The following is a 15482-nucleotide window of genomic DNA, read 5'->3' as shown; positions in this document are numbered from 1 at the left end:
TATTTCAGACTGAAGAAATTCCTTTGAAAAAAGTCATACATTGTCTACCTTCTGATGACTTCTAAGTGGTAGATCTTCCCCAAACATATAATTGTATTCCAGTGAAAAATTAAACATTAACTTAATAAATATATTATTATTTTCTCCTGTCCATATAGATTTATCTAACTTCCCCTTATGTCATTTCTGAATAACAAATCTGAAGCTCAATTTTAAAGAAATTACAAAGTAGCTCAAAGGTTATCTTTCTTATGTCATAATACAGCAGTCCTCAACCCTTTTGGTACCAGGGCTCAGTTTCAAGGAAAAAAATTTTTCCACAGGCAGGGTGGGAGGTGATGCAGCTGGTTTCAGGATGACACTGTTCCATCTCAGCTCATCAGGCATTAGATTCTCATACGGAGTATGCAACCTAGATCCCTTACAATGCGCAGTTCACAGCAGGGTTCATGCTCCTATGAGAATCTAATACTGCTGCTGATCTGACAGGAGACTTGCCCGCCGCTCATCTCCTGCTGTGCAGCTGGGTTCCTAACAGGCCATGGACCCCACCAGTCTGTGGCCCAGGGGTTAGGGACCCCGGTATGATATATAATTAGGTAACTGAGATCACTGCTATGGTCTGAATGTTTGTGTCTTCCCAAAATTCCTATGTTGAAATCTTAACTCCCAAGTGATGGTATTAGAAGGTGGGACCTTTGGGAAATGATCAGGTCATGAGGGTGGAGCTGTCATGAATGAAATTGATGTCCTTATGAAAGAGACCCCAGAGAGTTCTCTCACCTTCTCTCCACCAAGTGAAGCTACAATGAGAAGTCAGCAGTCTGCAACCTGGGACAATCCTCACCAGAACCTCACCATGCTAGCACCCCAATTCTGAACTTTCAGCCTCCAGAATTGTGAGAAAATGAATTTCTGTTGTTTATAAGCCACCCAGTCTACAGTACTTTGTTACAGGAGCTTGAATGGACCAAGAAAAATCTCCAATAGAAGTGTTACAGAAATAATATTAAGAGAGAGAATGCCTGGAGTACCTGCCTCTTCTCTTCTCCCTATTCCAGGCAAATTGCCTGGTAATGTTGTGATGCTCAGAGAATGCCAGCCCAGGTGACCTGTGAAGCAGTCCCCTCTGCTCACTGCACTATTCCTGATTTTGTTCCATATCTTTGTGCCTCCCAGAAAAGAGAGCCTCCTGAAATCTGACGAGACTCGCTGCATCATGCCTGTCTGTGGCTGCCGTGATACAGAAAGGAAATGCGAAGATCAGGCCTCATTGCCAGCTTTGCTCAGTTACACAGAAAACATGCTGTTTCAGCTTTTGGGAGTTCATTAGTACACGATCGGTTTCTTTTTCTCTTTTATGAAAGTTTCCCCCCTCAGATTTGCTTTCAAAACAACACTCAGACTTTGACTTCTGGCTAAGATGGAATGACTGACCTAGTACAATCTTTGACACTGCTATTATATATCTTTATTCATAATCAATGCATGACTTTGATTAATCTGACTTTAATTTTACTAGTAAAAATGTGTTGGTTATAAATCCCTTTCAATGAATTTTTTTTTTTTTTTTTTTTTTGAGACGGAGTTTTGCTTTTTCTGCCCAGGTTGGAGTGCAATGGCGCGATCTCGGCCCACTGCAACCTCTGCCTCCTGGGTTCAAGCGATTCTCCTACCTCAGCCTCCCAAGTAGCTGGGATTACAGGCATGCGCCACCACACCCGGCTAATTTTTTGTATTTTTAGTAGAGATGGGGTTTCACCATGTTGGTCAGCTGGTCTCGCTTCACCCTCCCAAAGTGCTGGGATCACAGGCATGAGCCACCGCACCCAGCCCCTTTCAATGTTTTTTAAGGAAAACATGCTATCATATACACCTCACCTCCAGGGCAGTACATTCTTACTTTAAGGCAAAGGTAGTTGGTGAGGCCTGGACTAGGGGAAAATTTGGGCTCCAGATGTGACTGCTGGATAAAATACCGGACGTCCTGTAAATGTGAATTTTAGATATACAACGAATAACTTTTTAGTATAAAAGTAAATACTGCAATGGAATTTATTATTTGCTAAATGTGCAACCCTAGGTTAAGTGAGCTTTTCTGACCCACTTCTCAGCCCCAGTTTTCTATTTAAAATCAGAAAAAGAACGCCTGCTTCATGGAGCTGTTATATCCAAATGGAAATTAATTTGAAAGCGCGAAATCAAACTTTTCAAAAGAATGACGGTTAAGAGAGTTTTGGCCTCTGCTAGCTGCTTCCGCACGGAAGTCCTCGGCCTCAGCTAGGCGAGGCGCTGGGTCTGGGGTCGGCGGGTCTTAGCGTGCCCGCCACGCTCGCCGCCTCCCACCTGCCCTGGCTGGCTGGGGCCCGAGCCTTGCGTCGCTCCCGGACCCAAGTCACGGACTACCGCGCTCCAGTTGCCCGCACCGAACAAGCATCGCCGCAGCGCCCGCCCCTCCTCGGGCTGCTTTGGACTCGCCCAACTTCCGCCTTCCGCAGCAGTCACGTGCCTCCGATCACGTGACCGGCGCCTCTGTCATTCTACTGCGGCCGCGCCGGCTTCCTTCTACCTGTGCGGTCCTCCTCAACCTCTCCTTGGTGCGGGAATCGCTTCACTTTTCGCTCCGGTGTCTCCCGCCCCTGCTCAGACCTCCGGACCTGACAGGAGACGCCGACTTGGCTCTGACTCGGCGCCTCAGCCCGGCTGTGGCTCCGGCGCCCCTGACCACCCTTCGTGACAGCTTTGGGTGCATTGTGGGGTCCTGAGAATTCGCGAGGTAAGGACTCCCTCGGTTGTTTGGTCTCAGGCTCCAGACCAGGTCAGGCGACTCTTGCAGTTTCTCCAGCTTGCCTGGTGCGTGCTGGTTTCTCGCCGCTTGGTCCTCTCCTTCGGCCCCCGGTTGCCAGATTGCTTTTCTTCCAGGCCTCAACCAGGTTTATTAAACGAAATTCTGGAGCCTTTCTCGCAGAGGGAAGAAACGTGAGCAGCGGACCGGAGAGTGGAGGGGGAGGGGTAAAAATTATACTTTCTCCGGGACTGGGCCACGGCCCTGACTCGCTGGGGGTGCAAGTAGTTCAGGGACTTAGGTAATTGTCCAGAGACACCTTGAGCTACCCCAGGACGGGCTGCTGGGCCTGAGCCTCCTTGGCTGCAGAGTTCTAGCCTGACCCGGTTGAAGCCTGTTTTTTCCTGGGCCCTGTGGTTCCGCACTGCCCAGGGTTGTTTATGCAGCAAATCTTCAGATACAGAGATTAAGTTCCAAATTGATTAAGATCATTGGGAACCCGGAATAGAATTTTGGATTTTAACTTATTTGTGGCCATGGCCATGAATTTATATTTTGCAGGTGGCAACGTATATTTTGCGTTGTGTTAAAATTAGTCGTTTGTATCTGGAAGTTTAGGAGTGAGAATTACATAGAATTTGATTACTGTAGGTTCTTGCGTCCGGCCAGACCTCCATTGTTGGCTTACCTAAATTGTAATAGGTATTTGTTCTAAAAATTTCTCTCTGAATTTTGATTTTGTAAATACTATGAATTTTATTTGAAAAGGAAAACACTGTCTTCTAAGAAGTTACGTTCCCACCTTGTGTATTTTAATTTGAGAAATTTTCGAAAGAATTCAGAATTTTTAATGTGCCACTTCAAAATGATGCTTAGTAAATGTTTATAAGGTAACTAGCCTTATCTGTACTATTCATATTTTTTATTGTTTCTCTATGAGAAAAGTTAGCCACAATTGTATAAATTTACAGCTTTTCCCATATTTATACCTATTCTATTTAATCATGATTTCTGATTTCAGTATATTAAGTGATTACTTTAAATATCTTACTGCAATGTTAGTGCCAATAATGAAAAAATTTTTTCTAGAAAAGCAAAAGCTAAAGAACTCCTTCATGGAGCAGTGGACAAGATTTGAAATATAATGATACTTTCAGACTTAGGACATTTAATATTTTGAGTTGAATGCCTGGGGAGATAAAAGTGATCATGATATTCATAGTCACAATAATAATAGTTGTAAGAAAAAGAAACACCTAGTATTCTGATTTTACCTTGCATCTAAATTGAAGATTTGTTGAAAGACATTCAAGATTACGAAGTTTAGATGACCAAAATGGATATCAGAGGTGCTGTGGATGCTGCTGTCCCAACCAACATTATTGCTGCCAAGGCTGCAGAAGTTCGTGCAAACAAAGTGAACTGGCAATCCTATCTTCAGTAAGTACCAATTTGCTGTGAATCATGGACAGTCATATGCTTTTGTATCAGACTTTTTCATGGTCATGCTTCTATGAGAGAAATACCGGGAAAATACTGATAAATATGGAAGAAACACTTCCTCCTCAGAATAATTAGCTGTCTTGGGGAGTTAAGTGTAGTGGGATGGAAGCAGCCTGGCGCCCTCCTAGGGAAGCAGAGCTGCTCATAGTGCTTTTGACCTTCCCTGGCTGCCTGGGGAAGTACTTTCTGAATGAGTGGGAAACATAGGAGGAATGTCCTTGGGCTATGGGGGGGAGGAAGGAGATAAGGGGCAAAACCTGCTAGACTGGTCTTATATGCCCTGGCAATCAGCATGGGGGCAGGTGGCCTTGTTAGAGTAGCGTATACAACTAGTAAGAAGCATACATATTTGAGTTGAGAGACCTAGGTTTGAGTTTTGGTTCTTGCTATTAGTTTGGTGTTCTTAAGCAAATCACTACTCTGAGGTTCAATACAGTAAAATGTGAAATGGGAAGACATACCCCACAGGCTTGTTGCTGAAATAATGTATTTAAAGTATTAGCACATTAGAATGCAAGCATTAGTATTGCTTGTTGAATACAATATGTTGAATACAATAAGTTTTAGTTCCCCCTTCTTTCTTTCGTGTATTAATATTTAATGTGCTGGTGTTTCAGTAGTTTGTATTTATCTGTAAAGTGAGCATTCATGTATTCTTGATCATATTTTATTGACTTCATATTTATTTTGGTATATTTATAACTGAGTTACCAAGGAATTGAGTTCAGATTTGCATATGCATTTTGAAAAACAAATTGAGGAATCTGTAGTTTTATATTAGTGTTAATTTTATATTAGTATTAATAGTTTGTATTGTTGTAGGAGGGATATATAATGTACAAAAATGATCCTTTAATTTCTGTTAATTTAATCACTTATCAAACATTTATTGATTACCTAAAAGTTTGAGGCATTTTTCCAGACTTTGAGGCTACAAAAGTTCTATATAGAGTACTATCCCTAGAGGAACTAAAGCTCTAGTAGGGAAGTCAGAGATATTAATGGATCATTTTAATTCAGTATTTTTTTTGTTTGTTTTTGAGATGGAGTCTCGCTCTGTTGCCCAGGCTGGAGTGCAATGGGGCGGTCTTGGCCCACTGCATCCTCCGCCTCCCGGATTCAAGTGATTCTCCTTCCTCAGTCTCCCGAGTAGCTGGGATTACAGGCATCAGACACCTCGCCTGCCTAATTGTTTTGTATTTTTAGTAGAGACGGGGTTTCACCGTGTTGGCCAGGCTGGTCTCGAACTCCTGACCTCGTGATCTGCCCCACCTTGGTCTCCCAAAGTTCTGGGATTACAGGCGTGAGCCACTGCGCCGGGCCCTAATTCAGTATGTTAACTGCGGTAATAGAAAGATGCACAGGGACTGGCAAGTGCACATAAAAAAGACAACTAATTCTACCCCCTGGAAATTTTCCTGAAGGGGCTGGTCCCTGAACTGAGTGTTTGAGGATGACGGGTATGTAGCCATGTGGCAAGTAGGAGCAGCCTTGGGAATAGAACAGATACTGTGAGCAAAGGCAGGGAAGCAAAAACAGCACACTGGGTGGGAGTCATACATGTTTTGGAGGCAAGCAATGCAGAGAGCTGAGGCTAGAGAGGCAGCCAGCAGCCGATCATGAAGGTGCTGCGTGTGGGTGTGTGGTTGGAAGGAGTTTGGACTTGATCCTGTCAGTCAGTGCTTTTCAAACTGATTTTTAAGCTGTGAAACCCATGACTGATGTGAAGTCAGCATGTAAAACAGATGAAAATGATAGAATGCAGGTAGGAGTGTGTGTCCCAGAGCTCTCTTTTTGAGACAATTCACCATTTTTCAAGGAGCTGTAGGTGTTGGAAACCAATGAATCTTGTAGCTGGGAGTTAGAAGATCCTATCTGCCTCTTGATTGAATTGTTCTACCAGCAGCATAAAGGGTGGGTTGAGTTTGTAGGTGATAAGCCTAGAGGTAGAGAGAAGCTATAGCAGTAATTAAGGTATTGGAATACACAGAATTGGATAGATTTGAGAGTCTTAGTGATTGATTGGATGCGTGGGGGTGAAAGAGAAGTCTCGGATGACTTCTGGATTCCTACTTTAAGGAACTGGGTTATTGTGGGGCCGCTGACTGAAGGGCAGGCGGAGGGGAGACTTGCTGATGTTTTCTCTGTTCATCACCGTCTGTGTAATTGTTTAAATTCCCTGTGAAATTACGATTCTGAGCTCTGTTTCTTAATTTATTTAGTCCAGAGTGCATTTAGACTAGAGGACAGGGAGTTTTATGTTTATAAAGTCTGGATCTGTTTATAGCCTACATACATTGTTGATCATAAAGCACTGGTGGACTGGCCAGAGCTCCCCCTAACATTGGTGTTTGGAATGTTTTTAGTTATATGAAGTTTTTAAAATTGGTTTATTTCTGTTCTTCATTACCCATGGTCTATGACTTATGTTGTATTTTCCCGTTTTCTTATATATCCATCTTTTGTTCTGTTGTCCATCTCACAAATTTCTTTGGTAAAACCCCTCCACTCTGTAGGTCTGTGGGCAAGTGTTCACCAAATGGTAACTGTGGGCCTGTTGAGCCTGTTGACGTGTGGGCACTAGTGGGTGTGAAATGTGTCTCTTGTAAAAGAGCTTACAGATTGTTGGGGGCTGGAACCAACACAGGGAGAATCAGTGAATCTTCTATCACAGTCTATGCTGAGATAATAAGACCTGTGGAAGCATCCCCCAGTGTCGAGAGCCCAATATGCTTTTGTCCTTCACAAATTAACGTATTATTATGAAAATACAATATTTGAAACATGCACTTATATTTGATTAAGCTTTTTCTTAATAAATAGACAGTACATAAATGAATGGGTATGGCTATGTTCTAGTCAAACTGGAATCTGGTAAAACTATACCTTGAGGATACAAGAATTATAAAATACTATCCTTGCTCATGAGTTTAGATCTCATGAGGAAACAGACTTTTACCACATTAAATAACAAATTGTGCTAAATGTTAAGATAGAGAAATATATAAAGTATGTATATTTACAACAAAGATAGAGAAATATATAAAGTATGTATATTTACAACAAAAGGAGATACACAACAAAAAGTGGGAGCAAATAAATGCTGGGAGTATTAGGGGAGTTTTCTCAGAATGCATAAAGACGCTCACAGGAGGCCAGGCACAGTGGCTGACACCTGTAATCCCAGCCCTTTGGGGGGCCAAGGTGGGTGGATCATCTGAGGTCAGGAGTTTGAGACCAGCCTGGCCAACATACTGAAACCTCATCTCTACTAAAAATACAAAAAAATTAGCCAGGTGTGGTGGCAGGTGCCTGTAATCCCAGCTGCTTGGGAGGCTGAGGCAGGAGAATCCCTTGAACCCAGGAGGCGGAGGTTGCAGTGAGCTGAGGTCACACCACTGCACTCCAGCCTGGGCAACAGAGCAAGACTCTGACTCAAAAAAAAAGAAAGACAGTAACAGGAGTTGTCCAGGCCGAGGAACAGCTGGAGTTATCCAGGAAGGGAGGTCCAGGCAGGAAGCTGAGGCCTGGGAAGACATGTAGTGCTTGGGAGCTTCAGGTCGTTCAGTGTGGCTCTCTCCAGGCTTCTTTATTTACCAGCTTTGGAGGCCAGAAACCTTGGGGCCATCCTTGTTTCTTCCCTTTTGCTCACAGTCCATGTCCAGCCCATCAACACATTCTTCCAGCTCTATGTCCAAAAGATGCCTTGAATCTGAGTGCACCCCTTTGTCTGCAGCTCCTGCCTTGGGCCTGTTGTGTTCCCCTCGCATGTGCTCTGTTGTTATTGCCTGTTGCCTGCTGTCTCTCTCTGCTATCCTTGCTGCCTCAGTAGGAGCAATTCTTCACAGAACTGCAAGAGTGATTTCAAAAAATACAGGTCTGATCATGCCGCCTCACTCACAGCTCTCTAGCTCCTGCCTTCTTGATCTTTCTCACATAGCAAACTTCAGCTCCTTGGACCTGTGTGTCTGTCTCTCCGGAAGTTCTACCCTTAGATTCTTTGGCCTCTTCACTCACTTCATTCGTGTGGCTGCATAGGCGATCTCACAAGCCCCCTACCTGAACTGGTTTTTTTTTTTCATAGCATTTACAGCCTCAGCATTATAATGTGTGTGTGTGTTTTCAAGATTATTTGTTTTTGTATTTGCGTATTTTCTGTTTTCCTCACTGGAGTGCAGGCTCAAAAGAGGGGTCTCTAATTTATTGCTGTGTCAACTGTTCTTAAAGGTGCCTGGCACGTAGCAGGCTGCCAGTTAATATTAGTTGACTAAATTATGAATGGAGTATTGTGCTTATCAGGAATTGGTGGAGATGAGTATTTGGAAAAGGAGGTAACATGCTTGGTCACTAACATCCTATTTAACATTATTTTCATAGAAATACAGTGACATAGGTTTTTCTATCCTATTCTCTCTTTTTTTTTTGAGATGGAGTTTTCGCTCTTGTTGCCCAGGCTGGAGTGTAATGACGCGTTCTCGGCTAACTGCAACCTCCACCTCTTGGGTTCAAGTGATTCTCGTGCCTCAGCCTCCTGAGTAGCTGGCATTACAGGCACCTGCCACCACACCCGGCTAATTTTTGTATTTTTAGTAGAGGCAGAGTTTCACCATGTTGGCCAGGCTGATCTCGAACTCCTGACCTTAGGTGATCCACCCGGCTCGGTCTCCCAAAGTGCTGGGATTACAGGCATGAGCCACCATGCTGGCTTCTTATTCTCTTTTAAAGATGAGTAGATAACTGTTCAGATAGGTTAAGTAACACGTGCATGATTATATAGGTGTTAATTAGTCAATTGATTTCAAATATTTTTACTGAATGCCTCTGCCTAAGTGCTAGGTAGAACTCACAGTCCAAAGGGAATAATATGACCCCATATATACTTGAGAAGGCCGCCTGGTAGTAGGTAAGAAGATGGTTTTGAAGAAGGTTGGATTGGAATCAGGGAAATCCACTGGTGGAAGGTTGTCCTAGTGCTGAGCTACTCCAGAGGCAGGGAAGTAGAGAGGAGAGTAGTTTTAAGGGGAAGATTATTAGATCTGGTGCCTGATTAGCTGTGGGTCATTATAGAAGACACCAGAGCCCTGAACCTGCTGGATTATGGAAATGTCAAAGGAAGACCCAGAGAGAAAATAAATTAAACAAGGAAAGAAAAACGTTAGCGAGTGGCTTGACAAATAGGAAACAGTTATTTAAATGGAAAAGAAAGCTGCAAAATTATAAGGTTACCAAGTGTAACCTTCCTGGTATACCTTCTTCATGGTAGGAAAACCAGCACCTTTTGACATGATTTTCTTCACAGAGGTTGTGACATCCCTTTACATATCAGCATAGCAAAATTTAGGGGTAAAATTGCTTTCATCTAGGGAGTTCAGAGTTATGGGTATGCTCAACATTTCATTTATTTTGGGGCCAGATCTAGTCTGGATGACCTTGTTATCTTAGTCTGCACCCAGGGTGCAGAGTGCTTTTTTTCCTGACTGGTATGTGAAGTGCTTAGCCAGAATGGCAAGTGGGCAAAATGTCTGTTTTTGCTTCCAACTTCTAGCCTTTGGGATTCACAATCTCAGTTCTGTGCCTGTAGGGTCTGGAGTGCCTCTGCCATCTGTGGGAGGAGATGAGTGGGGACTGGGGAAGATCGTGCCAGAGTTCAGTGCAGGAGGTGGAGTGAGAAATGAAGAGAGCCTTTCATAGTAGCTGAGGCACAGGAGGCAGTGAAGATGAGTGACTTCAGTGGGATGCGAAGAATCTGGAAGCTAATGAAGAGAGTGTCAAGACGTAGTCATAGTATCACCTGCCTCAGAGAGATCTAGAAAGACAAAATTCTCCTTTGGGTTGGTAATTAAGAAATTGTTGAAAAAAATAAATGCTTGAGAATAGTTTACAAATGTTAAAGAATGAGCATGTGTGAAAACAAAGTTACAGTGCTTAAAACAGTGTGAAACTGATATAAGAAGACAGAACAGTGAAGTACAAAGTCCAGAAGCAAATGTGAACTATACAAAACAATTTGGCATATAGCAGTGGTGTGTACAAAACCCAGAAGGGACACTGATAGATTTTTGAATGTGTAATAATCAAGGTCTTCTTTGGAAGAGGGTGGGATTAAGGGTAGAAGTAGCAGGACATATGCAAGTTCAGGTCCCTTCTCTTGGGGAGGGAACAGTTCTGAGTGCCTCACCTTACCAGGCTCTCCTGTGGGCTCAGGAAAAGCTATCCTGGGTTCTTTGCTTGAATCCTGCTGTTTTTATGCTTCAGTGTCCTCTGCCCTCCTTGCTTTCCCTGGCCTCTCCTGGGGGCTCTTCTTTCCTAAGTCACTTGTACGTGAATCTCAGGGCTCAGCTCTGGGAGCCTGACCCAAGGCAGCTCTGGAAGTGGGCCATCCTTCTATAACTATGCTTTTTTTTTTTTTTTTTTGAGACAGGCTCTCAAAAAAACACCCAAACTGGAGTGCAGTGACATAATTTCAGCTCACTGCAACTTCTACTTTCTGGGCTCAAGTGATCCTCTTTCCTCAGCCTCCTGAGTAGCTGGGACTACAGGAGTGTGCCACCACACCCAACTTATTTTGTTATTTTATTTTTTGTAGAGATGAGGATCTCACTGTTTTGCCCAGGCTTGTCTTAAACTCCTGTGCTCAAGGGATCCCCCCATCTTGGCCTCTCAAAGTGCTGGGATTACAGACATGAGCCACTGCACCCAGCTTAACTGTGCGTAGTGGGAACCTGCTTTACATTCAGTGTTTCTCCGAATGGGTTTTGTAGAACACCAGTCCCTCAAAATATTTGGGGTAAGGAGAGGAGGGACAGTTTTTTAAACTACTGAGTTAAAAACTATATTGGGGCTGGGTGCAGTGGCTCACACCTGCAATCCCAGCACTTTGGAAGGCTGAGGCGGGTGGATCACAAGATCAGGAGTTTGAGAGCAGCCGGGCCAATATGGTGAAACCCCGTTTCTGCTAAAAATACAAAAATTAGCTGGACTTGGTGGCATGAGCCTGTAGTCCCAACCACTCAGGAGGCTGAGGCAGGAGAATGGCTTGAACCCAGGAGGCGGAGGTTGCAGTGAGCTGAGATCGCGCCACTGTACTCCAGCCTGACAACAGAGTGAGACTCCGTCTCAAAAACAAACAAACAAACAAGCAAAAAACCAAAGAAACTATATTGGTGTTGTTTCAACAGGAAAATATATTACAACATTTTTTAATTTTACACTTGCTTTACCCATGTTCTAATATACAGCAAGTGCTTTTTCTTATATTTTTTCATTTAATTTGCATAACCACCTAGTGGACTAGGGCAGGTAGTTTCATAGTTGCTGTTTTACTGGTGTGAATAGTGGTCAGATGAATAGTGACTTGCTAAGCTTTCACGCCTGGAACTGGAGCTCTTCCCCATATTGACTCAAATGCTGTGCTTTTCCTACCACACTGATGGCTTAAAGGAGTTGACTTGAATGAATCCTGCAGTGCCCAGAGTCTTACGGGGGACTAGCAAGGCTCTTCTGCTGACACAGCTTTTAGACAAGGAAGGGTTTGTATTTAGAGATTAGGATGGGGGTTTGCCTATGGTATGTTTGAGTCCCTGAGGAGTGGAGAAGTTGGGAAGGTTGAGCTGTGTTTTCCTACCACAGCACCATCACCACTGGGGAAGATGACAGCGGGTTATCATCTTCACTGGGGATGACAGGAAGATGATGCTGAATTTGAAAATGGTAAGACTATCTCTGGAGGTAGAAGACAGTGGAGATGATTGGGAGGGAGGGAAGATGGGACTCTTGATTGAATCTCTCATAGGAAGGAGTTTGGAAATCAAAAGCAAGAGTTCAGTGATTGAGTGCTGGGGAGGAGCCTTGAAGGGTGAAGAGCCAGTGATGAAGCGACCCCTGGAAGAGATGGAGGAAAATAGGAGAGTGTGGGGTCAGGATGGAGAGTTATTTTCCAGAGAGGAGGAAAATCAGTTTTTTTTTTTTTTTTTTTTTTCCATCTGGAGGGAAAGAATATACTCGAGAGAAATGGCCATAGAAATTCATATAAAGTGGCTTTGAACTTGATAAATTAGATAGCCATGTGAGTTGTTTGGCTTGAGAGGGGGAATAAGGGTGAGACACTGGATAATGCTGAGAGGTGACATTTTACTGAGTGCCTGCTATTTGCCACATGCTACTAACCACCTTAGGTGAATATAATTTTATCCTCAATACAGCCCCTTAGAGGCAATGTGATTATTGTTCGCATTTTGCAGATAAATTAACTCAGGTTCCAGAGAGTTCACCCTGTCTTATTTGCGGTAAAACTAAGCGTTGAATCCAGGTCTGTCTGATGCCAGGGCCCTTGCGTCAGCCCTTGTGGTTTGCTGCCAAGGAGAGAAGATAAAGACTGAAAATTCCTCTATCACTTGCTTACATATTCAACTCTTACTGAACAAAACATCTTATTCTTACTTTCTAGGGGACAGATGATTTCTGCTGAAGATTGTGAGTTTATTCAGAGGTTTGAAATGAAACGAAGCCCTGAAGAGAAGCAAGAGATGCTTCAAACTGAAGGCAGCCAGGTGATCGATAAACATTATCTAATGAACACTTCCTCGTGTCATCCAAAAGTTTTGAAAAATCTTAGTGATTATAAGTGACTTCCAGTTTTTTTGTTATTTTGGAAAAAATGTCATATTGAGTATGTTTACCTTCATCCTTTTCTGTATTTCTGAATATTTTGTTAGAATATGCACCTAGAAGACAAATTTCTGGAAAAGAAATTACTGTTTCAGAGTATATTAAATTTTAAAGGTTGCTTAACTTTTTTTAGAGAATTTTTTCCACTTGGTATTCTTACTAGTAATGTTTGAAATACCTAATATAATTGAAAATCTTTGGATTTGCTAAGTTAAAAGGGATATCACTTTGATGACATGGGATTACATTATTTTCCTGTTGATTTATTAAGTATTTTTATGTCCTTTGAAAATTTTTTTGGGTGGGCATTCTTTTTATTTTAATCTATAAGGTTTTGTTACTTTTTGATAAACAGTCTTTTTACATCAAAATCTATTACTGTTTGCCACATTTATAGCAAACATAGTTCCTTTTTTACTATGTATCTTTGAAGTGTTGTGGAGTTTTTTTTTATATAGTAGTTTAAAATGTTTAGTTACATATGTTGATGTTTTACCTTCTTTCATGGTAAGTTTATTGTAGAAAAATAAAATACTATTAAGCAAAAGAAAAAAGTTATTCTACCTAATATTGCTCTGTTCAAGGTGGCTTGTTAACATTTAGTGTATACCTCTCTAAATATTTTTCTGTGTGTAAAATAACTTACACACTTATTTCTATAAATGTGAACTTTTTACAAAAAGGGGTGATATGTGCATATCTTTGTTCTTTTCATTTGACTATATATTCTTCCCTCCCCTACCATGCCTGTGAAGATATTTCTGTGGTATTTAAAATAATTAATTTATTATTATTTCCCATTTATGGAAAGTTCCATTGTGTAATTTTCCATTTAATGGATGAGCCATAGTGATCTAAACTAATTCTATACTGTTGTATATTTTGGCTACTTCCTTTTTTTTTCTGTTTTGAGATGAATAGTTAGTAATCTCTTTGTAATTAATTTGAGAAGTGCAATTATCTGTCTGGGTGCAGTGGCTCACACCTGTAATCCCAGCACTTTGGGAGACTGAAGCGGGCAGATCACTTGAGGTCAGGAGTTCGAGAACAGCCTGGCCAACATGGTAAAACTTCGTCTCTACTAAAAATACAGAAAAAAAAAAAAAAAAGGTGTAATTATTGATTAAGGTATTTGAGCATGTGAAAGTTTTGATATAATGAAAATGCCCTCTTGATAGATTGTACCAGTTTGCAGATCCTGCCAGCAGTATGGGAGAGGGCCCATTCCCCTGCTCCAGCACCCACTCTGGGTCTAGCCATTCATCTTTTGGTCATTTTGATAGGTAAAAGGTAGTATCTTAACATAATAGTGTTACACATTTTCAGATGGTTTTTGGCACCTTTTGTATCCATATCGATTGCTTCTGTACTGTCATGCACTGACCACATAACGATGTTTTAGATGTTTTGGTAAGTGTCAGACTGTGTATGCAACAGTGGTCTTGTAAGATTATACTACCGTGTTTTTACTGCACGTTTTCGATGTTTAACTATGTTTAGACACAAGAATACTTACCATTGTGTTATAGTTGCCTGTAGTATTCGGTATAGTTACATGCTGTACAGGTGTGGAGCCATAGCTTCTACCTTATAGCCTAGGTATGTAGTAGACACTACCATCTGGGTTTGTGTAAGTACACTCTAGGATGTTCGCACAACAAGGAAATTGCCTCATAATGAATTTCTCAGAACTTTCCCCATTGTTAAGTGACACATGGCTGTATGTTTTTTATTTACTTTTCTATGGAAGTGTTTATAAATCTTACTGATTTGTCAGATTCCTTTATGTTTTAAGTGTACCAGCTTTGTGCATGCCATATTTCCTCAGCTTGTTTGTTGAATTTTTAACTTGGTTTATGGGGCTCTTTGCCATATTGAAGTTTACGTTGTACGATGAAATCTAGTTCTTCCTTTCCTTTGTGATTTCTGCTCTTGGTGTCATCCTTTGAAAAAGCTTCCCTACCCCAACCACTTGTGTAATGAAAAGCACATGCACACTGAGTCCCTGCCATGTGCCTGGTGAGACTGGGGATGTATGTTCATAAGACAAGACTTTTCCCTTAAGGAGTTAGGAGTTAAAACAGCCCTGTCTTTTTTTTTTTTTTTTCTCGTTTTTTTTTTTAAACTTGTTTCTTAGTATGTGTACAAAAACAGTTCTTTCTTAATAGCAGTGTCTGGTGTACTGGGCCTTTTATGGGGCAGTTGCCAGGAAGCTTTTTATCCTAACAAAATGGCAGTATATCTGAAAAGAGTTCTGATAGGAATACCTTGGGCAACTTACATCTTTTTGTTTTATTTGCTTAAAGAGGTTAAAGTGTTTCCACTTCAATGTTTAGATTAAAAAACGCAATTATTTGTTACTGTTAACTTTTTACATTCAGTATGGTGAGTGGGCTGTCTATCCATGGAAGACATGTTTCATAGGCATAAGTTGTAGGATGAGTATGATTTTGATAAGATCTCTATTTTTTTATAGCATGATTTTTATCACATACTGTTTGTTACATTGGGGATTTATTGAAGGAAT

The 15482-nt window shown here is 41.8% G+C and overlaps 1 protein-coding gene across 3 annotated transcripts in view; it reads left to right on the top strand.

Moving 5' to 3' along the window:
* The first annotated feature begins 2248 nt into the window (after positions 1–2248).
* The window catches only part of ATP6V1H (ATPase H+ transporting V1 subunit H), a 126259-nt gene continuing 113025 nt past the window's right edge, over positions 2249–15482 (top strand). For 2 of the 3 annotated variants that reach the window (XM_023184201.2, XM_023184199.2), the window contains exons 1-3: positions 2249–2776; positions 4078–4225; positions 12735–12837. In XM_023184201.2, coding sequence (XP_023039969.1) covers positions 4113–4225; positions 12735–12837 — 216 coding nt within the window. In that variant the 5' untranslated portion in view covers positions 2249–2776; positions 4078–4112. The remainder of the gene's footprint in view (positions 2777–4077; positions 4226–12734; positions 12838–15482) is intronic. The other variant, XM_023184200.1, reaches the window with a different exon arrangement.

This window comes from Piliocolobus tephrosceles, chromosome 7 (assembly GCF_002776525.5).
Source record: "Piliocolobus tephrosceles isolate RC106 chromosome 7, ASM277652v3, whole genome shotgun sequence".
Taxonomy (NCBI): Eukaryota; Metazoa; Chordata; class Mammalia; order Primates; family Cercopithecidae; genus Piliocolobus; species Piliocolobus tephrosceles.
This window is presented reverse-complemented; position numbering and strand designations above follow the sequence as displayed.